General features: G+C 38.6%; 1 protein-coding gene across 4 annotated transcripts in view; it reads left to right on the top strand.

The window, feature by feature from the left end:
- ARHGAP21 (Rho GTPase activating protein 21) overlaps positions 1–19939 on the top strand; it is a 110950-nt gene extending 91011 nt beyond the window's left edge. For 3 of the 4 annotated variants that reach the window (XM_017817085.1, XM_017817087.1, XM_017817086.1), the window contains 17 exons: positions 4766–4924; positions 5078–5180; positions 5269–5305; positions 5769–5894; positions 6705–6989; positions 8107–8171; positions 8252–8400; positions 9989–10131; positions 10229–10384; positions 10492–10570; positions 11040–11113; positions 11199–11288; positions 13164–13289; positions 13482–13523; positions 13851–13956; positions 15726–15757; positions 17360–19939. In XM_017817085.1, the coding sequence (XP_017672574.1) occupies positions 4766–4924; positions 5078–5180; positions 5269–5305; positions 5769–5894; positions 6705–6989; positions 8107–8171; positions 8252–8400; positions 9989–10131; positions 10229–10384; positions 10492–10570; positions 11040–11113; positions 11199–11288; positions 13164–13289; positions 13482–13523; positions 13851–13956; positions 15726–15757; positions 17360–19093 (3506 nt within the window). In that variant the 3' untranslated portion in view covers positions 19094–19939. The remainder of the gene's footprint in view (positions 1–4765; positions 4925–5077; positions 5181–5268; positions 5306–5768; positions 5895–6704; positions 6990–8106; positions 8172–8251; positions 8401–9988; positions 10132–10228; positions 10385–10491; positions 10571–11039; positions 11114–11198; positions 11289–13163; positions 13290–13481; positions 13524–13850; positions 13957–15725; positions 15758–17359) is intronic. The other variant, XM_017817089.1, reaches the window with a different exon arrangement.
- Positions 19940–22691: the final 2752 nt, after the last annotated feature.

The following is a 22691-nucleotide window of genomic DNA, read 5'->3' as shown; positions in this document are numbered from 1 at the left end:
GGTTATAGGTGGTGTTCCTCAGATCTACCTTGTTTAATGTTGATAACCTAGAGAGGACATGAAATGCACTTAACAAGTTTGGCAACACCAAAGTACAGGGTGCAGAACAGTACGTGTGAAGATGTATTCAGGAGGACTCATCCTAGAGGGGTGGTCTGATAGGAACATCTTGAATTTCAAGGACATGTGCAAAGTCCTATTCCTGGAATAGTTTAACTTCCTGCAATGATACTGGCACCGCGAGGGTGAGGAAGACTTGCACTATATTGGTCTGCACCAAAAAGAAAGAGCACAGCCAGGATATTGAGGGAGACCTTCCCCTCTGTTTGGCACTTGTTGGACAAGAGCCCTCAGCAATATGGTCTGAATTCAGCACTACCCCTGCTCAGTGGAGGAGGTGGGCCAAAGGACCTTCTGCGGTTTGCTCCCACCTAAATAATTCTGTTATTCATTTACATTATATTTGAGGTTCTCAAAATGTGCCCCCTTTCGTGTTCAGGTTATTACTTTCAAACCTTAATGTTTGAGGAACTGTTCCAGGAGATGAAGGTGTAAACAAAGACATTAAATGTTACTTGAGTCATGATAAAATTGTATTGTAGCAACATAGTAGGTTATGATATGGATCTGTGCTTTTTTTCAGTTTTTTTGTGTTTTGTTCCTTTGAATATTTGTTTAATACTTGTCCCTTAGTTTTTCATCCATAGAGTGGGGATAATATGTCCTCTCTGTCATGCTTTCTCACCCATGAAATCTTCTGTTTTGAAATCTCTGGATCTGCCTCTGAGCCCATTCTGTGTAAATTTGTGTCTTTGCAGAGTCATTTAATATTTTTCAGGTCACCTACAATCTGTACAGATGCTCCTTCTCTTTGTAGGTCCCTGATCTCCAGCTGCACGGCAATATAAACATACTTTGATGTATGAATTTCTCTCTGCTTTAGCTAGAGGATCAGTTAACTCTGGTTGGAGCTGTGTTGCCTATTTATTACAAATTTTCAGTGTCTTACTCCCATAAATGTTTTTGAAGTAAAGGGCTCTTCCTGAAAATCATTAGTTGCAACTGTTGCATGCTCATGTGTAAACAGAGGTTACAAGAGACATCTCCCTCTTGGCCAGAGATGCTGTCACTGTGCTGACTTGTATCCAGTGGCCCATCTCTTGAGTAGCTTTTTAGACAAAAATGCAGAACGGATTGTATCCATTTCTCAAATGAAAAGTAAAACTTTAAGTAGTCCTGGAATCATAGAATAGGGATCCATCAGGATCATTGAGATCAATTCCTACCCCTGTGCAGGACTCCCAAGAATCACACCATGTACCTGAGAGCATTGTCCAAAACCTTCTTGAACTCAGACAGGCCTGGTGCTGCGACTACTTCCCTGTGGAGCTTGTTCCAGTGCCCAACCACCCTCTGGGTGAGAAGCCTTTTCCTGATATCCAACCTAAACCTCCCCAACTCAGCTTTGGGCCATTTCCTCAGGTCCTGTCACTGGTCACACGAGTAAAGAGATGCCCCTCCTCTTTCCCTCATGAGGATGTTGAAGACTGCAATGAGGTCTCCTCTCAGTCTCTTCTTCTCCAGGCTGAACAGATCAAGTGACCTCAGCTGCTCCTCATACGGCTTCCCCTCCAGTCCCTTTCTTATATTGTGGTGCCCAAAACTGCACACAGTATTCAAGGTGAGGCCTCACTAGTGCATAGCAGAGCGGGACAATCCCTTCCCTTGACCGGCTGGCGATGCTTTGCCTGATGCCCTCAGGACACGGTTGGCCCTCCTGGCTGCCAGGGCACTGCTGACTCATTTTCAACTTGCCATCGACCAGAACCCTCAGGTCCCTCCTTATGGTGCTGCTCTCCAGCCTCTCATTCCCCACTCCATACACACAACAGGATTGCCCTGTCCCAGGTGCAAAATCTGGCACTCACCCTTGTTAAACTTCATGTGGTAGGTGATTGCCCATCTCTCTAATTTGTTGAGGTCTCTCTGCAGGGCCTCTCTGCCCTTGAGGGAGGCAACAGCTCCTCCCAATTCAGTGTTGTTGGCACACTTCCTTAGCGTTCCTTCGAGTCTTGCATCCAGGTCATTAATAAAGATGTTGAAGAGAACTGGGACAAGGGTGGAGCCCTGCAGAACCCCACTAGTGACTGGGTGCCATCCTGATGTTACCCCATTCGCTATAACTCTTTATGCCCGATCTGTGAGCCAGTTGCTCACTCATCACATAACACAGTTATCCAGCTGTGTGCTGGACATTTTGTCCAGAAGGATCCTGTGAGAGACAGTAATAAATGCTTTGCTGAGGTCCATAAAGATTACATCTACTGGCTTCCCTTGATCAATGAAGTGGGTTACCCTATTGTAGAAGGAAATCAGGTTTGACTTTTCCCTCGTGAAGCTGTGCTGGCTGTGACTGATGACTGCATTGTCTGCCAGGTGTTTTTCAGTGCTTCCCAGAATAATGTTTTCCATGGAGTCTTTGACCTTTTTGTTCCAAATACTTAAAGAGATACAAGTAATCTGTGAGGTCACAAACTGAAAGAGAATTATTTTATGGGGCTTCTCCTCTGGCTTGTTTGTTCCGTATGCTTTGCTGCATTTTGGACACAGTCGTTTTCATTGGTGAGCCAAACACATCCTTTCACATGCTGTACAAGGAGTTTTGGGGTGAAAATATGTCAATTAATCAAGGAAACTGAAAAGGGAGACAAATAAGAAGAAAGAAAAACCAAAATACAAGGGATATATGTAGTTGTTTGGGTTTTGTCTCTTACTGTACAGCAGTGGTGGAGTTTGCTGGTGCATTAAATTAATAGGCAGAAACTCCTATGGTGTACATCATGATTTGCTCTATAATCACTTTATATTATGTAAAAGCTTGCCATTAGCTGACCTTCAACCTCTTTAGGGATTGAACAGTTATGCCTCTCCTGTACCAATGTCATTTGCAGTTCCTGTAAAGTTTACCTATTTCCAAAATCAATTCAGTTTTGATTCATCTGGGGATTAGATGCACTGTGAAGTAATAATGATATGAATATTTATTAAGAACTGGTTTTTCTCATCTGAATTCTTGGATTTAAGTGTTGTGGGAAATTGTATAGTGTTGCCAAACATGTTTGTGTTCACAGCTTGCACGGATCTATTTCGACCACTAGTGTTTTTATAATTTTTGGGAGTAGAGACTGTGATATTTGAGATATGTCTGTTAACATAAATAACAAACCTGAACACTTCCAGTTTGTGTGCTATAAACCAGTTAATTGTACAGCCAGTGGTTATATTCCTTAGTCAACCTTAGTGTGTTTCAGGGTTTGCTGCTGGGAAGTGTAGATGTAAAAAGACAACAGGACATTGAGCTGTTGTGGTTTTGAAATGGAAGTGTAGCTGAGGTTCTTCCTGTCTTCTGGTTTCCGTAGAGAAGTGATTTGTAAATGCTTCTAATTTATCACTGTGGATGCAGGTAAAACATGCAGATTTTTAAATTGTAGCATCACGTTTTGGTGTGAATTCTTTTGCTTTCTCTTTCTATTAATGTTTCTGGTTTACAGCTGGGTTTTTTTGGATATGCTTTTTTAACTTCAAAAATTTTTACATTTTCCACCACAGACAATTTAGAGGGGTGTTATTGCTAAACCCTCCTGCACTTTGTTTATTGCTGTGTTTTAATTGTACATTGCCAAATTTTGATGGTACAAGTGCTGCCTTAACAGAACCGTTAGTGACTGTTGGAAAAGCACAATGCAGCACACGCAGTTGTGTTCGCACAAAGCAAAGAATAAACCTCTGTCTGTGAGTGTTCATTGATTTCAATAGGCTTTTCAGTAGCTCTGCATATTACAATTCTTAGCACCTAGGGTACATTCATATTCATTACGGCAGTACAGTTCAGCCCCTGCTCGTGACTTGATTTTTTTTTTTTTCCATTCCCTCTTCTACCAGAGCATGAAGTAGAATTATCTTTGTAGTACTAGTAATGTGTTCTGGAAGATGTTATGGCTGTTTTCTCAAAATGATTGAAAATGCATCTTTTGGCTTCTTCCATCTTGTAAGAAACATGTTAAATACTAGAAATGCTTAAAGCTTTTTGGAATCTTTCATGATGACCCTTGTGGCTGTTGAGACTGAGAGATGCTGGGCATGTATGGCATGCAATCGTTTGTATGAACAATTAGTGGAAGAACTGCTTGGTATGTAGTAAGTAGTCCCATCTTTTAAAAGTATGGATACTTGCTTCATTATTTGAATGTACGGAGGATGGGGGGATTGGTTCCTTGGATGCTAGATAGCTGTTTAAAATGCTCTTTTTGTTTGCTTGTGACTTGGCTTTTTTATTTGAACACTCGTTTAAACCAAATGGCTTCTGTTAGTCTGCCTGTATTTTATTGTAGTTGTCTGTCTCTTGAGGTCAGACTTACTGATATAATAAATGTGGGTTCACTTATGCATATAAACAGAAATACTTGAAAATAAATACGAGAGATTAGCAAATAATTCCTGTTTCTTTCGCACACAACAAAATCTATGGGTTTTACCTTTCTCTCTGATGTACAGTTAACATCCCTATGAAATGAAACAGGCTTCTCTTCATGAAAAAAAAAGAGGACCTTTGACAGTGTGAATTAATTGGACTCTTACGTTTGTTGGAATTACTTCATGTGTAAGATATCTGATATCCCAATAATGAGAAGTTCAGACAGCTATTTGGTTTGAGCATTTGATTAATGCATTTAATATGTTAATATATGACATATTACCTTTGTAGATGAACCGACTAGTCCTAGTATTGACCATGATATTGCACACATTCCTGCTTCTGCTGTTATTTCTGCATCTGCTTCTCAAGCACCAGCTATAACAACTGTTCCTCCCAGTCCCACATCTCCAATCCCTTTAATTCGGCGACAGCTTTCACATGATCATGGTGAGCGTTGATTTCGTTCTTTTTCTCTTGCAACTTTTTCCTTTCACACTCTGGAGAATGGGAGTGAAAATTGTAAACTCTTTCTTGCTTGAAATAAATTGCTAAAATGTCATTCAGGTTCCTACACACTCAAAAATTCCTATTCGTTTGTAGAATCCATGCGGCCTAGTGTTCTGGATAGCCAGCCTGCCGCAAAAACTGAGAGATCGAAGTCGTATGATGAAGGACTGGATGACTACAGAGAAGAGGGGAAATCGTGAGTTCATGAAAAATACAAGTTAATTTGGACATCTATTTTTGAAGTGTGTAAGATCTCATTTTAACATTTGTTTTTCTCCCAACAGATCCATTAAGCATGTATCTAGTCTAAAGGGGATTAAGGTAGGTAAATATGTATATAGCAACTCGTAAACGTTACACAAGTTGCATGAATTATACACCTCCATTATACAAAATGATGTGTTAAACAGACATGAAGTTTATTGGAATTGCTACTCATCAAATTGTTCAGCTATATGCATCGCATAAGTGAACATGGTCTCTTTTTTTTCTAGACTCATCACATGGTCCTTGATTTTCATTTTCCTCAGTCTCTGTAAACAAAGCATATGTATGGTGGGCTTTTGTGAAAACATACTAATGAGAGTCTAAGACTCCACAAGTTTCTCAAAGTAGTCTTGGATGTGTAAAGTCACTATTGATGTATGGAAACTTTAGAAATTATGTTTTCCCAGAAGGATATTCCTGGGGGCATTTTTAAAGTAAGAAGCATATTGAACCTAGGTACTTAGAGAAGTGTGTTTAGAAGTACATTGTGGGGTTCTTTCTGTGATGTTTTCTGTAGGTCCCAGACAGCCAGAAGTCTTCAGAAGACTCTGGTTCCCGAAAAGATTCTTCTTCAGAGGTGTTTGGTGATGCCTCAAAGGAAGGATGGCTCCATTTTCGTCAGCTTGTTACAGACAAAGGAAAGGTACCTGTTGTGTTTGGGTTTTTAACCTGGGACAAATACTAAGCTGGTGAAAAAACAAGATAAGAAACTTGAAGCCTTCCTGGTTTGCTTTTTTGATTTTTTTTTTGGGGGGGGGGAATAAGAGCATCAATAAGATTGACAAAATGTTAGACCTGCTAGAACATTGACCTCAGTCAGTTCCTCAGCTTCTTTTACAGACTGCTTTCTAAAACTGTTCTAATTTTACATTTCAAAGCATCTGTGAAGTGAACTAATTCCTAGTGATTAATTAAGTAGTAAAAATCAGTCCCTTGCTACTTGTAGTTTGTGGGGTTTTTTTCCTCTTTGCTAATAAAGAAAAAAGGCTGTTGTATTTGTGAATGTTAGGGAGTTGAGTTCAAACTAACCTTTTGCACAAATGTAGGCTAACACTTAAGGAAAATTGGGAGTCTGGAATTGCAGTGATGTGAATATGTGAGTCTGACTTGAAGGCAGTTTAAAAGGCATAGGCAAGAGTCCCCTAAATATTTCTTACTGTATTTGTATTAGTGCCTCTCTGAAATTGTAGTCACATTCGGTTTCTTGCTACTCTCATGTGTAAAGTCACACCTAATGGGTGGTCTGGGAGGGCAGGTTATTGAACAATTCACTCCTCTAACAGAGAACAATTAGTGAATCCTGTGTTTGTGTAGTCTTTCTGCCAGCATTCTTAATAATGGTGTAGATAGGTGGTTAGTCTTTCTTTTTAAAACTTCTGGAGGTACTTTTTATAGTCCTCAAACATCCACTGTAACAAATAAGCAAGCTAACATCTCAGTTGATGTTTTTCAGCGAGTTGGTGGGAGCATTCGGCCGTGGAAGCAATTGTATGTTGTTCTTCGAGGTCATTCACTTTATTTGTACAAAGATAAAAAGGAACAAGTGACCCTGTCTGAGGAAGAACAACCTATAAGCATCAATGCTTGTTTGATAGACATCTCGTACTGTGAAACCAAGAGGAAAAATGTATTTAGACTCACCACATCAGACTGCGAGTATCTGTTTCAAGCTGAGGACAGAGATAATATGTTAGCATGGATTAAAGCAATACAAGACAACAGCAACTTAAATGATGAGGTAATCGTATGATACGTAATGAAGAAGACGTAGTTCTTGTCTTTTAATTAAAAATTTATTGTGTTTTCTTATAATTAGTATTTGATCAGAAGAAATAATTTGTAATCAACCAATAGACCAAAATGTGTACAGGAACATACAAGAAAATGAGGGGAAAGGCAAGGTAACTGAGTAAATAAATGGAGTTTAAAGAAAGGCAGACATAGTCATACCAGAGAACAGAATTTTGAAATAATTAATGTAATTTCTGATTTGACTAAAGATACACTTTATATTAAACTGATCTTCTAAAAGTCCCTAGTATTTTTAAAAAGATAATTGCAGGTTTAGTACCAGTGTGGTCTCTCTTCAGACTTGCGTTGCAAAGTGTTGTGTGCATTAGTACAACAGGACAAGTTTCTCAGTAGTTAAAAAGTGAAACTTTGAAGGATGCCTGTTTCTCTGATTAAATGCTGATGTTTCTATGAATTAAGTTAATGCTAATTGGAAAAGGGAAACATATGCTATTGTACATAAGGTATCAATATCTGTCCCAATATTGTCCTCAGTGCATTTTCATTGCAGTGATGAGCAACAGAGGAATATTTTCCTTTCTGTGGTCATGCACATCTGCTCATATTCTAAATAATTATCCAAAGGAAAATGGCTTAATAAGCCTTATTGAATAAATGGATAAAAGCATGTTTGAAGTCATGGCTGTTTCAGCTCTACTTGTAGTAGCAATTAGTTATATAAGTACTGTGTGCACATAGGACTGGATTTTTCATAGTAGTATGTGTTGACTTGTGTTTTTCTATTTAAACTTACTTTCAATTTAAGAGGATTTAATTTTATTATATTGCTTTGAAAAAAAAGTCTAAATAGCAGCACTTAATTTGTAATTACTCACTTTAGTTTTCCTCATGGTTTTTAAATGTCCTGTCTTTACTGTTCTTAAGAACTGCCTGTTAGTATGTTTGATTTGGTTATAGGCTTGTTTTTTTTAAATGAACTGAAATGTTGATTTTTTTTTTATATGCATTTGGTGACTGGAAGAGTTATTCATATTCTGAAAGGAAAAAAAAATTTTTTTTTCTGTTTTATAAGACTGTAAAGTAGTTCTCAATTCATTTTATAGGATACTGGTGTTACTAGTAGAGATCTAATTAGTCGAAGGATTAAAGAATACTCTACAATGATGAGGTAGGTGAATTTTTTGTTGCTAGTAGTTTTTGTAGAGTTCTTCTCTAGATCTTTTTACTGAAGTAATATATCTTGTTTAGTTCTTCAAGCAGCAAAACAGAGCCATCTCCCAAAACACCTCGCCAGAGTCTAAGTATCAGACAGACTCTACTTGGAACTAAAGCAGAACAGAGGACTCAGAGTCCACATTCTCCTAAGGATGAGTCTGAAAGGAAGCTTCTCACTAAAGGTCTGTATGTTTTATGTATTTCTTTAGTTCCTTACTGCCCTAGTGCAAGGCCATCGAGGTGTCCTTCTCAGTTTTTTTGAATTCATGAATGTACAGATGCAAACCAAGTATTAGATAGGATTTTTAAAGCTGCAACTCTAATCACTCATTTCTTGTAACCACTTCATTTAGACATTACCTTAAGATACGTTTCAGATCTTCTCAGACCCCTGAAGCTTTTTATTTCAGTCCCTTTTCAAGAGAGTTTGGGGGTTTTTTTTCCCCTTACAGCTCCATGTAGTGTTAACAGTAGTAAAATACATGTGTTAAGCTTCTTGTGAGCAAACTTTTGCCAAGCTTTGGAAATGATTTTGTGTGTAATTCATACTTTTGTCTCCAGCTGACTTGGAAGTGATAAGGTAAATTTGTATTTCAAATATGCTCTTAAGAAACCAAAGTTTTTCACTGAAGTGTTTTAAAAGTAGAGGAGAACAGATTTTTTCATTGTCTTAATCTTTAAAATGCAGGAGTGAAACTATGTTTTCTTTTCCAGAACAAAATTACTGCCTGCTGAGTTCTAAAAATGTCCAATGAGCTGGCACTGCAAACTTGAATCAGTGTCTGAACTTCATCAAATAATGTCACAAGTTACTCTTTTTTTTTTCTTTCTTTCTTTCTTTCTTTCTTTCTTTTTTCCCCCCCCATATAGTCTGTAAACATATGGTGTTTCATACCAGACTTTTATTTTAAGACTGTTGTATGCAAATTCAGGCAACTGGATTAGCAATCACTTTTGATCAACCACTTTTGAGCTATTCAGTCTTGAATTTAAGCTGTGAGTGAATTCTGGTTTTTGTTCCCAACAAATGTCCCTTTGCTCCTGCTATGCTACACATTATCTAACTAAATTGCACATGTTGAGTAAATGTCAGATCTACTGAAATAATATTTCCAGAAAAAAGAAGGAAGTAGTATTGTATTAGATGACTTGCAGTGCAGAATAATTGGGAATTGCAATTTGCTGCAAGAATTGTATAGGAGAGGTAAACAAACCAGCTGAACTTCTAATCTGATTTTTGGATAGAGAATGCTTTTAAATGAGTCATGTTTGGAATGATTTTGTAGTGACTAAAATCTGGTAATTTGTGAAAGAGTGAGTAGGTCTGCACAAGTGTGGGTGTGGCTGTAGAGTTTGATGGGTATTTTGTGCAGCAAAATTTGTAATTCAGTAGAGATTGTTGTGCTACTAAACGTAGATTTTATTTTTCTTAGATGTAGTTTATATACCTTTAGTCTTTATGCACCTTTAGTCTTAGAATGATGAAATTCCACAGCACCATACAGCTACTTGCTTTTCTAAGTTTGGAGTGTGAGTATGTTCACATTTATCTTTTACACCACAGAAGAGTAACAGAAAGTATATTTAAGACAAACTAATGTTTATCAAGTTGTGTGGAAAGCCAGGCCAGTAAAAGGTAAAAATGCAGCAGGTGTCACTTGCTCTTTGCAAATCTGTTACCTGTATTGACAGTCGATTTTGTGACTTAAATGTTCTTATTTTTCTTCTTTATTTCTTTTTTTTCACTCTCCTAACCAAAAAAAAAAAAAGATGAGACAAGCCCACCAAAAGACAAGGGGACGTGGAGAAAAGGCATTCCAAGCATTATGAGGAAGACATTTGAAAAGAAGCCATCTGCTGTAGGAACATTTGGTGTTAGATTAGATGACTGCCCCCCAGCTCATACCAACAAAGTATGGAAGTACAATTTTTCTTTCATTGTGATTTTAAAATAATGTTTTGATTAATTACTTATATATATATATATGTAAAACTTTTCTTTTTCTTCAGTATATTCCACTGATTGTTGATATATGCTGCAAACTAGTTGAGGAAAGAGGTCTTGAGTACACAGGTATTTACAGAGTTCCTGGAAATAATGCTGCCATCTCAAGTATGCAAGAAGAGCTCAACAAAGGAATGACTGACATTGATGTTCATGATGATGTAAGTCTTCGATCACACTATTTTCATGTTAAAATCCCAAAAACTTCTGGTTGTGTTGTGACTATAGAAATATAAAGCATGTCTGACTTTTTCTTTTAAATATGTAGAAATGGCGTGACTTGAATGTGATAAGCAGTTTGCTGAAATCCTTCTTCAGAAAGCTCCCAGAACCCCTTTTTACCAATGGTGAGTTGTTTTCCTTGCAGTTTTGTCTTTAGGAATTGCTGTTGAATAGTTGTCTTACAACATTCGGACGATTTGAGAGAAAATCCAGTGGAATCATCCCCACTCTCCAATGAATGTTCTCTTTCAGAGCATAAGAATGAGATGTAAATAGAATTTCTCTGATAGTGAAGTAATGATGAATAATTTTAAAAAAAAAGAGAAAAATTTTCAATTCTACTGTTGGAATACTGTACGAAACCTGGGAGGTTTTTCCCCCTACTGCCATTTTATTATATTATATATAATATAATGGGCTAATTTATGACTTCCAGAGGTCATTCTTTTCATATGTTACCTGTGTTCATGGGGCAGTGGGGCTGGGAGGTGGGGGTGTGAATGCATACATATATAAATATAAAAGCTAATATATATATATATATATATTTGTGTGTGTATATATATATATGATTAATTTCTGCTTTTTTAACAGACAAATATGCAGATTTTATAGATGCCAATAGAAAAGAAGATCCTGTTGAGCGTCTGAAAACACTGAAGAGACTGGTAAACTGAAATAATTTGTGTTGTAGGTGCACCACAAAATTTGCATTAAATGTTTAATATTCTGAATAGTGATTGTTTGTTGCAGATTCATGATTTACCTGAACATCATTACGAGACTCTCAAGTTTCTTTCTGCACACCTGAAGACAGTAGCAGAGAACTCAGAAAAGAACAAGGTATCAGAAACAAAAATTTAATGTATTTTTGTTTGTTTCATTAAGTATTATTTTTGTACAGGATTATTTCTAATTGAGGGGATAATTTATTGTTGTGGCTGAAATTAAGACTTTCGGATTAGGCTAAGTGCTCCTACAAAAATACACACCTGCTTAATGTGAATTAGGGTTTTTCAAACTGGTATTCATTCTTGTGGGAATAACTACTTACATCCTAATTTTATCCCAAGTCTGTAAACTTCAGTTAGTCCAATCTAGACACCTGTAAGAGGGTGCCTGGGCAGGGCACAGGTGAACAACCCTGTTGACACACCAGCTTTGTGTGAAGCCTCACTTCTGGACACTTCAGAAATTTTTAAGACTAGGACTTGCTGTAGTTACTTGAATGTTCTACATTCTATGTTCTACCACTACAGGGTCTTTTTCCACCACTAAGTGTAAGTTTTTGTCATTTTTGTGGGGTGGGGAAGATGTAGTTTGTGTTAAATGCTCCCGTGTGTGCTGCAATCCTACCGTAAATGCAAATAACAGTATCCCCTTTGTTTAGCTGAGTGCAAAGCTGTCCACAATATGGGTGTGCTGATGGATGCTTATCTCAGGGCAGGTAGTGTGGTGGCTTGTTACTTGGCTACCAATGTGCAGGGTACAGGAAAAAAAAATATGTAATTGATGCTCTATAGAGGCACCTACGGCCAATCTTAAATCATTTAAAATATAAGAATAATTTAAAAGATCAGTTGAAATGAATATATGGTAGATTTCAACATCAGTTCTGCAAATAATACCTTCCAGTTAAATATGAAAGAAAAATGTGTGTGTTTATAAAAAAACAATTCAACAAATTATAAACTTTGGTGGAATTACAGCTGACATTATAATGAAATTATAGTAAGTGTCATTTTTAAGTGCAATGCCTAAAGGAAGCTTTTTTTATCATTTTACAGTCTTGGTGTGCTGTATAAATGTTGTTAAATACTGTTAATATTGTAGAATATATAAGGCTAGAGGAGTGAGGTGATGTTATAATTGTATGACTTGCCAAAGGACACAATTCAAGTCAAGGAGAGCATCAGGGGCCTGTGTCATGTTTGCAGCCTACTTCTGGTAAGCACAATGACCTTGCCTCCTGTATATTATTGGTCTCTTCTATACCAGAACAGTAAACTATAAATCAGAGAAGTAAGCAAAAACAGAAGGTAAGTATTCTGCTGCTGCTTTCTTGAAATTATTTGTCAGAGATGTAACACTAGTCATATACTTAATTTACTTTTAATGTTGTGACATGGTCACATAACTCATAGTCTGTCTCATGAATAGATGTGTTGGGTCTATGATGTTTGTTGCTGCCACTGCCTCCAAAGTTGGTGCAAATTGAATGAGGTCTTTGTCAGTAGACATAAAACAGCATTTGATTACCAGCCTAATTTTTTGTGGTTCTTGTAAACATTTTCAGGAAAAAACCACAGAGAACTACCAATGCCTTTTTATAAAACAAAAAATTCTTAAAACAACGTTTCTGAACAGAGGTGGTTTTACATGGGAAGAAAAACAATTCCCCCCAAAAGTGTAAAGAATATTTTCTGTGCTCGTGGAGCCATTTGCTTGCAGTGGGTTAAGGAAGGTTGGAATTTTGAATTGCAGAAATGTTGGAAGTATTTATTGCTGCTGCACATAGGAGAGTTTTGGTGTAGTGTAACATCCTATTTTGGTGTAGTGTAACATCCCACCTGAGTCAGTAAGGTGTTTTTAAAAAAACTTTTTTATGTCTTTATTTTAAATGGTTCTCGTATATTAATAGTTATATTAATTTACTTAACCCATATTACTGTATTTTCTCATTATTAATGTATGATGTGGAAATATTTCATTTCTTAGATGGAACCAAGAAACCTGGCAATAGTATTTGGTCCAACACTTGTGAGGACATCTGATGATAACATGACACACATGGTTACGCACATGCCAGACCAATATAAAATTGTAGAAACACTCATCCAAAAAGTAAGTGGATGCATTTCATTATTTAAAAAATAAGATTGTGCACATATCAACCGGCTTTTCTCTCATTGGGCCAGCTTGGGTCTGGTATTTATCCATCAAAGTGCCATTTTTAGTAATGTCTGTGTTAGATTGTGCCACTTTTGGGGTTTGTATTTCCTGTGGGGTTTTCACCTTTTTTATTTTAAATTGTAGCATGACTGGTTTTTCACAGAAGATGATGCTGAAGAACCTCTTGTAAGTATTGTGACATAAATACTTGTGTTCTAATTATCTTAGTTTAGAATCTGCTTCTGCTGCCTCTAGAATGTCTGTATATTTCTTATTACATGCCTGTATGGTTTGCTCTTCAGAAGCACATTTGTAGCTTTCCAGTCCTTGCAGTAATGAATTTTATTTTTTTTTTAAAAAGCAAGCCATGCATTTGTTTTAAAAGCATAAAGGAAAATAGGACACGCTTTCCTCGTGTTCTTCAGGTGAATAATGAAGTTTTCTAAATGCTGTTGAATCATAATGAACTGTTTGTGAAACGATGATGAAGAGATCTTTGTTTATTAACTGTAGACAGCAGTTCAGGAAGAAAACACTGTAGAATCTCAGCCAGTGCCAAACATAGATCATTTACTCACCAACATTGGAAGAACGGGAGTATCTCCTGGAGACGTATCAGGTAACTCTTGCCTGGACAGTGTTAATCCATAGGCTACAGTAACCTACTCTGTTAACTCACTGTAACTCTCTCTTCCTATTTTCTTGTACTAATAAAACGTTTTCCTCTTTTCCGAAAGACCATTAACACTTCCGAAAGACTTGAATTGTTGATAATCATGCACGATATAATTTGGAAAACTTTTTTGTATAACAGGAATTTAATCATTAAAAGATGAGGTTTGCACATACTACTTTACTTATTCACAGTAACCCATGCAATCATCATCGTGAGGTGAAGCAGATATGCTGCTGTAAAGTGGTTTGTTGTGATGGCAGAAAGGCTGATCTTCGGTGGTGGTCTAATGTTGCTCCTTCCGAACATTAGGAATGCAAAAAACTGAGTTATGTTTTCTTGTCAAGTGATGGACACTTGAAGTATGTTGCAGTATGTCTATACTAAAGCTGATTTCCTTCTGTTTATAAATGCCATCCTCTTTTGTGGCTAAGGACAAGCATTACAGGCTCTTTTTTGGTGACTTTTTTCCCTCCTCCCTTCACTATGCTATTGCACTAACCCAGCATGTTGTATCCCACAAATGTTATCCCTCCGTCTCTAGCTTTTGTTTCAGTTTTCAAAGGGTTGTTCAGCACTTACTGAAACAGTCACTTTGTACTGATGTTGTAACAGGCGAAGTGGGAGGAGTCTATCACACGGTGATGTCATTAGTGGATTCTGTGATGTCACTGATGGACAGCTGGAACTGTAGGAAGAAGGAGGACTGTTGCCCACACTGTAGCTGCCTTGTCTGCAGAAACCCCCGTTTCTTGTAAATGGAAAAAAACCCGAGTTGATCTGTGCTGTAAATTTTCTTTTAAGAGTATTTTAAACAGATCAATGCTACTTTTTAAAAGTTTTTCTGCTGTTTCTTGTTATCTCTGAAGCAGACCCTGAGGAGAAATAGCATGGTATGGTCTACCAGTCTTTCTAGTCATAAAGCATTAGCCATGTGTCAAAAAGGGGTGTGGCAGGGGGCTCAGCTCTTTCTTCCAAGGGAGAAAGTCCCTAAAGCTGGAACACATCTAAGTTCATATTTTTTAGTCATTGTGCTAGCCCCTTCCTACCCCCTTTATAATTGTATAATCTTGGGTTTTGCGAGACAGTAAAACTATGGTGTCCATTTTTCATTTCATAAAAGCGCTTGTTATGGAAAAGTACAAAACTGGTAGCTGCTGAAATCTAGCAGATTTTAAAATAAAATTTTACCTAAGTAAGAGGTGGAGGGAGTTGTATAATTGGGGTTTTACACACAAAATATGACTTAATTCCTTTAAAAACTCACAAAAAGAATATGACTACAAGAACCATGATTTGTACCTAGGAAGCCAGCTATACTAAGACACCCAATATTGCTTTGTGTATCCTGAATCTCAGGAGAGTACACAGTGCCATCCTGAAAAGGTCTCTCAGCTGCGGTTTTGCAGGGGCTGTATACTTAAAGCATTAAATAAACATTAGTATTTCTGTTTTTTATTTAGAAGAACAGGGCTCCTTTGCCATTCCTATCATTGAGCTGGTTCTGCCTACAATTCACAGCATCCTTTCATGGCGGTGGCTTTCTGTGGTGCAGCTTGCATCTTTGTGAGCTCTGACTATTCACTCTGTTCTGGTTTTTATTTGCTTCACATCTTGTTCTGTGCTTGTCTTTTTCATAAGTCCAGCATTGTCTGTAGTAACAAAAAAAATTGCACACAACTGAGCAGAGTTGTTTTTTTTTCATTTTTCCACAGATTCAGCTACTAGTGACTCAGCAAAATCTAAGGTAAATCATTTTGTGATATGATATAGTTACAAGCTTCTGAATTCTGTTAGATATTTGCTTGCTTTATTAAATCACTTATATGTGGATGTACTGTAGAGCTTATGTAGAATTTCTTGAACAAGTGATAATACTGTTTTCTCATAACATAGTTTTGAAATATTACACTGGAAGAGTATCACTTGTGTGCAGTCAGCTGCATCTACCAAAGCAGTCAGCTGCACATATCGACACCTTTGTTCCAAACCCTCACAATTGTGAGCACTTATCTTCTTTTTGCATCTCATTTAGTAGAGGTAAATGTATATAATATGTTCCCTGTTGTTGGCATACTGCTCACTCACAGCCAGTATTTATGCTTCGCTATTTCACTGAGAAAAGTGCAATACTTAGAATTCAACCTGGTCTTCTTGAGAAGGAAATAGCTCCTCCCTTTTATAGGAAGGCAAAGGTTGTAGTTAAAGGTTGCTCTGCAAAATCTCCCTAGGAAGTATTGCTGTGCTTGGGAGGAGAGCCGTGTAGATGATGGGAGTAATACTGGTTCAGGGTGGGACGTCACAAAAGTGGGCATTTGTTCAGTCCTCACTTCAATGACAAAGTTCTCATCTGACATGTGGGCAAGTCTCTGTCTCTGGGGCTGTTCAGTGATTCTGACACTGGATGTCTGTAGCTTAGGGTGACAGGGCAGCACACAGCTGACCTCAGCTGTGAGCCCATGGCACAGCTTTATGCTGGTGTGCATTCCGGTGTGTCACTGGTGCCCCCCTTTGGGCTGAGAACAGGACTCAGTGCCTCCTTCTGGCTCATCGTGGAGATGCCGGCACAGCTGCTCTGTGAGGGTGTTTGGTGGCTCAACCATTACCTCAAAATAGCCCCATTGCCAGGACACCACGTCACGCTGCCTGGGGCACTGGGGCAGTGAGTAGGAAAGGTACATAGCTTTGAAGTGGCCAGGTGGTAATGCTGTCATGTAGTGAAAATAGTTTTTAATTCATAAAATGGAATAATTTGGCTTGTCCCTTTATTGCTTCTGTGCAATTCTAAAGGTAGATAGATTCCTCAAAAATCAGGAAGAAGTTTATTTCTGTTCATTTTCTACATTTGTGCCTAAACTAGAGTTTTGAATAGCATTCATTTTATTGGAAGTAATGAATTGATACAGTTTAAAAACTCAGTCTGAAAGGTGAAAGATGAACTGAAAAACAGTTTGAGAAATTAGCCTTTTTGTATAAGTAAGACCTTGAAAAAAGAGCTTGAAACCACACTCTTGGGACCTCACATGTGAAGCAGTTTCTGTGTCAAACTGGTCTTGAAAAGGTTTCTTACTGCAATAAGGGCCTTCTTTATTAGTCAATCAAAAACTAAATAGCTGTATACACAAACCTAGTCTTTTTTAAGTTGAAGGGACTCAGATAAAAAGTGGAATTCTCAGGATGAAAATTGACTTCTTGGGCAACGTCATTTAGACTACAGAAAGAGCATGGAAATGTTTCCTGAATAAAGACAGACTATATACTGTGAAGCTCAGGATGTGCTTTTAAACAGTGTCAGGCTAACGATTTTTCTTTGTGATTTTTAATTATGCCCTCTCCCTTTTTTTAACAGGGTTCTTGGGGTTCTGGAAAGGATCAGTATAGCAAGGAACTGCTTGTGTCCTCCATTTTTGCAGCAGCTAGTCGCAAGCGGAAAAAAACAAAAGAGAAACCACAACCAAGTAGTTCAGAGGATGAGTTGGATAATGTGTTTTTCAAGAAGGAGCTTGCAGAGCAATCTCGTGGTGACACAACAAAAGAGGACACAGCTAAAGGGGAATACGAAAGAGAGAGAGAGATAGGAAGAAAACAGAGGATGTTTGTCCTGAAGGAAAAAGAGAACAGCAGTAAAAAAGATGTGAATGTTGTAAAGGATGAAAAGAAGTCATTAAAGAAAGAAAGTATCCTGTCAGAGGAACCTTCACTGCCTTACCATGAAAAATGTACAAAATCATCAAATCTCAATTGTCTGCAAACCATGCAGAAGAATAACCCAAAAATGCCTATTTCACAGTCTTCTTCCCAGGTTGAGGAGACAGTGTCTGACTCCGGCACTATGCTAAGCACTTCCTCCCAGGCTTCCCAGCACAGATACTCATGCAAAAAAGTAGCCAGCCCTGAAATTAAACACAATGAGTTTTTAGCAGCTGATGTCAGCTCCATCACCTCAGATTATTCTACTACTTCATCTACTATGTATCTGACTGGTTTAGATGCCAGTATGCTGAGCCCTGAGGTGCAGTCAGTGACAGAAAGCAAGGGAGAAGATGCTGATGATGAGAGAAGTGAATTGATCAGCGAAGGGCGTCCTATGGAGACAGACAGTGAAAGTGACTTCCCTGTCTTTGCCACCAGCGCTGCTGCCGAAAGGCTTTCCAAAGGGAAAGTTTCAGAAGTGGTGAAGACCAGTCGGAGGAACTCAGAAGAAAGCGAAGTAAGTTGTACTGAGGGAAGTTCCACACCAAAGTTAGAGAGTCGCAGACTTTTTAGCTCACACAAACTTATTGAATGTGATACGCTCTCCAGGAGAAAATCTGCACGGCACAAAACGGACAGTGAGGGTTCAGGGGATGCAAAGAGTGAGAAGGACTTGCCTACTGTGACCAAAATGTTTGACATCATGAAAAAAGGAAGATCGACAAGCAGTTTAGCTACATCAGCCAGAAGTGAGGCTGACAAACAAGAACCTACCTGGAGACTTAAAATTACAGACAGGTTAAAGCTGCGACTCAAGTCATCTGCAGATGATATGTTTGGAGTTGGGAATCAAAAAGCTAATTCTGCAGAGACTGCAAAGAGAAAAAATATCAGGCGAAGGCACACGCTTGGAGGACAGAGGGATTTCGCTGAAATAAGTGTCCTGAATGCTTGGAAAGCTCAGGAGCCAAGTCAAAGTAGAGAGAGAGAATCTGAGCTTTCAGCTGTGACTCGGTTGAAGCCAAAATGTCCAGCACAGGACCTCTCAATCTCAGACTGGCTTGCACGAGAACGTTTACGCACTAGCACAACTGACCTTAATACGGGTGAAACTGGAAAGCCCAGACTTGAGAACACTAGCTTAGCAGATGTATCAAAGGTAGATCTGCCCTCATCTGCAGACATGCAGGCAGATGAAGGCAGTTCTTCCAGCAGCTTGACTTTAATTAATAGAACACCACCTTCGGGACCATTTCAGCCACTAGACCAGGTAAATGGTGAAAATTATCAGAATATGAACAAAAACAACTTCAGCCCAGCAGTTGATGCCCATCCTCATAAACTGTCTGGGACCCAAGTGGTTCGATCTCGATTCTACCAGTATCTTTGAAACAGGAAGGTATGTCCACTGCAGCAATTCATTAACTTACTGTTACACTTCCCAGTAACTCTGTGTGTGTGTGTGTGTGCGCGTGTGTGTACATATATATATATATTTTCCTGTACTGTTGTTGTTATGCAGCCTTCATTTGGGCTGGTTTCATCAATATGCTCTGTGGAACGTCTTCACAGTGCATTACCACAGCCAGAAGAACACTAAAGTTAAAGTATATATATATATTTTAAGAAAAAGTATATTTGATGGCTGCATACAAATGTTGAACAAAGCATCTGATGCAACATGCTGTGTAGTGTATACATGGTTTTCTGACTGAGAGTTGGCCTGGCATTAGTATGCAGGAAAATTGTTCTTTTGGTTTAGTCACTAACAAGTGCCTCATCATAAATTCATTTGGTTTGTTAGGGTGCCATATTGTTAAATTAGAGAAACTTATTACAAACAAATGAATGCATTTTACTGTTAATGAGTTTCATTACATTTTACAAATGTTAACACAGGTGGCTACAGAGCTTCCATTCCTTAGGCATTCCAGTAAATATTGGAGTTTTATATTTCCAATTTTAATACAGATTTTGAGTTTTATGTGACTTGAATTTCTAATCTTTCTGTAAAATAAGTAACTTAAATGTACATATTACATGTGTATCTTTTCTTCAGATACCAGATTTGATATAAATGTTGTAACATAGGCGTGTAGATAGTGGATACTGGATGGAACTGGTTTCTTTTATTGAGAATATAATTCTGCATGAAGACCTAATGAATCCAAACCTGTATCATGCCTGTGTGCATACCCACTTAAACACTGGAAATAAAATCGTTTTGGTGACTCTTTGTGTGATTCAAATTCTTTCTGATGAGCTGTTCTAGAATGTCGCATTTACAAGTTGCAGTCGGCAAATGCTCTCACCAGCCCTGCAGTTCCTGCTGGAATGAAGTACATTTCTCTTCAAACTTTTGTTTGTGGGACAACACCGTGGATTTTAGCATGTGAGAGAGATTCAGTTGGTTAAATATTTTCATCTTGATACATAAGTTGCATCTAAGGTATGTAGCAAGTTGATTTAATGTGCAGGTTTTGTAGCCCTGAAAAAAACCATGTCCCTGATCATCCTCAGGTCATAAAGAGTGAAGATCTGTATCTGCCAGTCAGAACAATACTGTAGTTTGGGTCTTGGACTTTTTACAGTTTTAACTACAAAGATGAGTTTCTACCTTAAAAGCCCTTCTCTGTGTGAGCTCCATACTAGTTGTTTTTTTCTTCTATGTTCTTGGAAACCTACTTGAAAACAAAACAGCTGTTCTTTACTTTGGGTACCCCCATATCTTACACTGTTGCTTGCTTGGCAGAGGATTAAACCTGTGTCAATGTGTCCAGTTACTGGGAAGAGAAGGAATTGTGGTACTAGGATGTATTGGCTGACATGTTTTTAAGCAGACCTTGTTTCTTTCCCATGCTTTGATGTACTGTGGTTTTGACCCTTGTGAGGAATCATTATAAGAATTGGCTGCGAAGAAAAGTGTCAGGTACGACAGCTGAGCTCTGAGAAAGTTCTCAGCACATAATTGGGTCCACCTAGTACCAGGTCCCATAAAAATGGACTACATTCTTATGGTGTCCTTGCAAACTAAAGTGTCTTTTCCCCCAGAGTGAACAGGAAGCAGGTGCATTAGATGCATTCCTGTGTGCCGTGTGAGGAAGGAAGGGTGTGTTTTGTGAAGCTCAGAGTAATCTATGATGATTTTTGTTTCAGTCCTAATAGTAAAGTGTATTTGAACAAGAGGTTTCAAAATCACAACAAAACGTTGTCATGCCTCTGTACTGCTATTCATGAGCAAGCACACACTGTCTTTTACTGGAAGTGTATTTTGTCCCATCATTGCTTTCAGATGCTTGTCATAATGTGTACTGAGCACCCACAGTAAGGTGCAGGGGTCTTCTCAATGAAGCAGTGTACTTTACAGAGGTACACAGGGGTATGGGGCTCTGCATCTTACTCTGATTTGACAACCATTTGGTGAATCAAGTTAATTTTCATTTTGTTGTGTTTATAGATGACTGATAATTTTAATCCTGAAGCTATATGCATGGCTACCAACGTTTATGCTTGAGAACACAGAACTTTTATTGTATTGACTCAAAAAAAACACATCTTCTGAAAAATTAGGAACTTATTAAAAAAAACCCACACCAAAAGGAATTGCATTGGCTGACAATTCTGCAGGTACAAATTTAAGGGCTCATCAGCCTCCATGGTATTGTCTGTGCTGCACTGGCAGCGTGGATGCTGCAGGGCAGTTGCAGAAGGAGCTTGGACATAAGGATATCCATGGGGATGTAAGAAAGGGATTACAGTCATTTGGACCACCACTGCTCCACCCTTTTCAGGTACATCAGCTCTCGAAGGAGATGACCTGGCAGGCAGGGTGGGAGGGAGAGAAACCCTGGGGAAGCCCTCAACTTGAAGGGGAGATGCAGGGAGCAAATCCATAAGGTGCATGAGGGAGAGGTTACTGAGCTCCACCTTAAGAAAGTAGTGTGTGACTGCATATCTGAGTCTGAAAAAACACTGATGCTTTTTATGCTCTTTTAAGACTGGAGCCACCTTAAATTTCAACCATTGCGGCAAGAGACGACAGATATTTTTAGCAGTCATTGCTATGCTCTGATCTTAACAGCAGCTGCCTCAGACCCTTACCTGTAGTGCTTTTTGACTGTACTGGGTTTTATTTTATTTCTGTTCCCCCCCCTTCTGTGGAATGGAAAGGTGACAGTCTGATTGACTCAGGAAGGGAAGTGTGTGCATACAGTAGGCTGTCCTGAAGTAGATACTGTTAGTGCCACTATTTCCTCTAGAAGCTGGATTCAGTGGGCTGGGCAGTTCCACAAGGTTGCAGTGCAGGTGAGGTGGGCAGGGACCTCTGGGCATCTCGTAGTCCACCCCCAGCTCAGCCAAGTGCAGCCACGGCAGGTACTCTGGATTGAGGCTGTGGTTGGTTTTTGAATATTTCCAAGGTTGGAGGCTCCACAACCTTCTTGGGCAACCTGTGCTAGTGTTTGGTCGCACTTACAGTTAAAAGAGGTGCTGCTTTTATGTTTAAACAGAACTTCTTAACATTGCCATTTGTGTCCATTTTTTATTTCTCAATTTGTGATCATCAGAAGGATTCAAACTGGCTTGGAAAGTACTTCTGGTCTGAGGACTGCTTGGAGCTCTGTAGCTGCAAGTTGGGACAGGCCTAGGCTGAGATCTGAAGGGGAAATAATGGAGTATGAACTGTGTTGGTAGCAATTGTGTTTGGATTTTTAAAATGGTTCCTAACAGCAGCTCTTGCTTTAGTGGGGGTGGTTTAGTCTGAACTGCATTTTCTGGGAGCTGGAAGGTTCTGTATGGCTGCTTTTTAGACTTTAAAGGGCTTGTTAAGGTCCCCATTAGTATTGCTTACAAGACTGATAATGTGGAATTAAGACATGCCCACAGTTCAGACAGTTTCTTCTTCTTTTGTGCTGCTGCAGAGCTGAAGGAAAATTCTTTGCTGAGCTGCACATGAGGGTTTCAGGTTCCTCTCTGCTGCATCTGAGGAG

Source organism: Lepidothrix coronata, unplaced genomic scaffold (genome assembly GCF_001604755.1).
Source record: "Lepidothrix coronata isolate B3197 unplaced genomic scaffold, Lepidothrix_coronata-1.0 Scaffold59, whole genome shotgun sequence".
NCBI lineage: Eukaryota > Metazoa > Chordata > Aves > Passeriformes > Pipridae > Lepidothrix > Lepidothrix coronata.
Note: the sequence above shows the minus strand (reverse complement) of the source record. Positions and strands in the feature narration are given on the sequence as shown.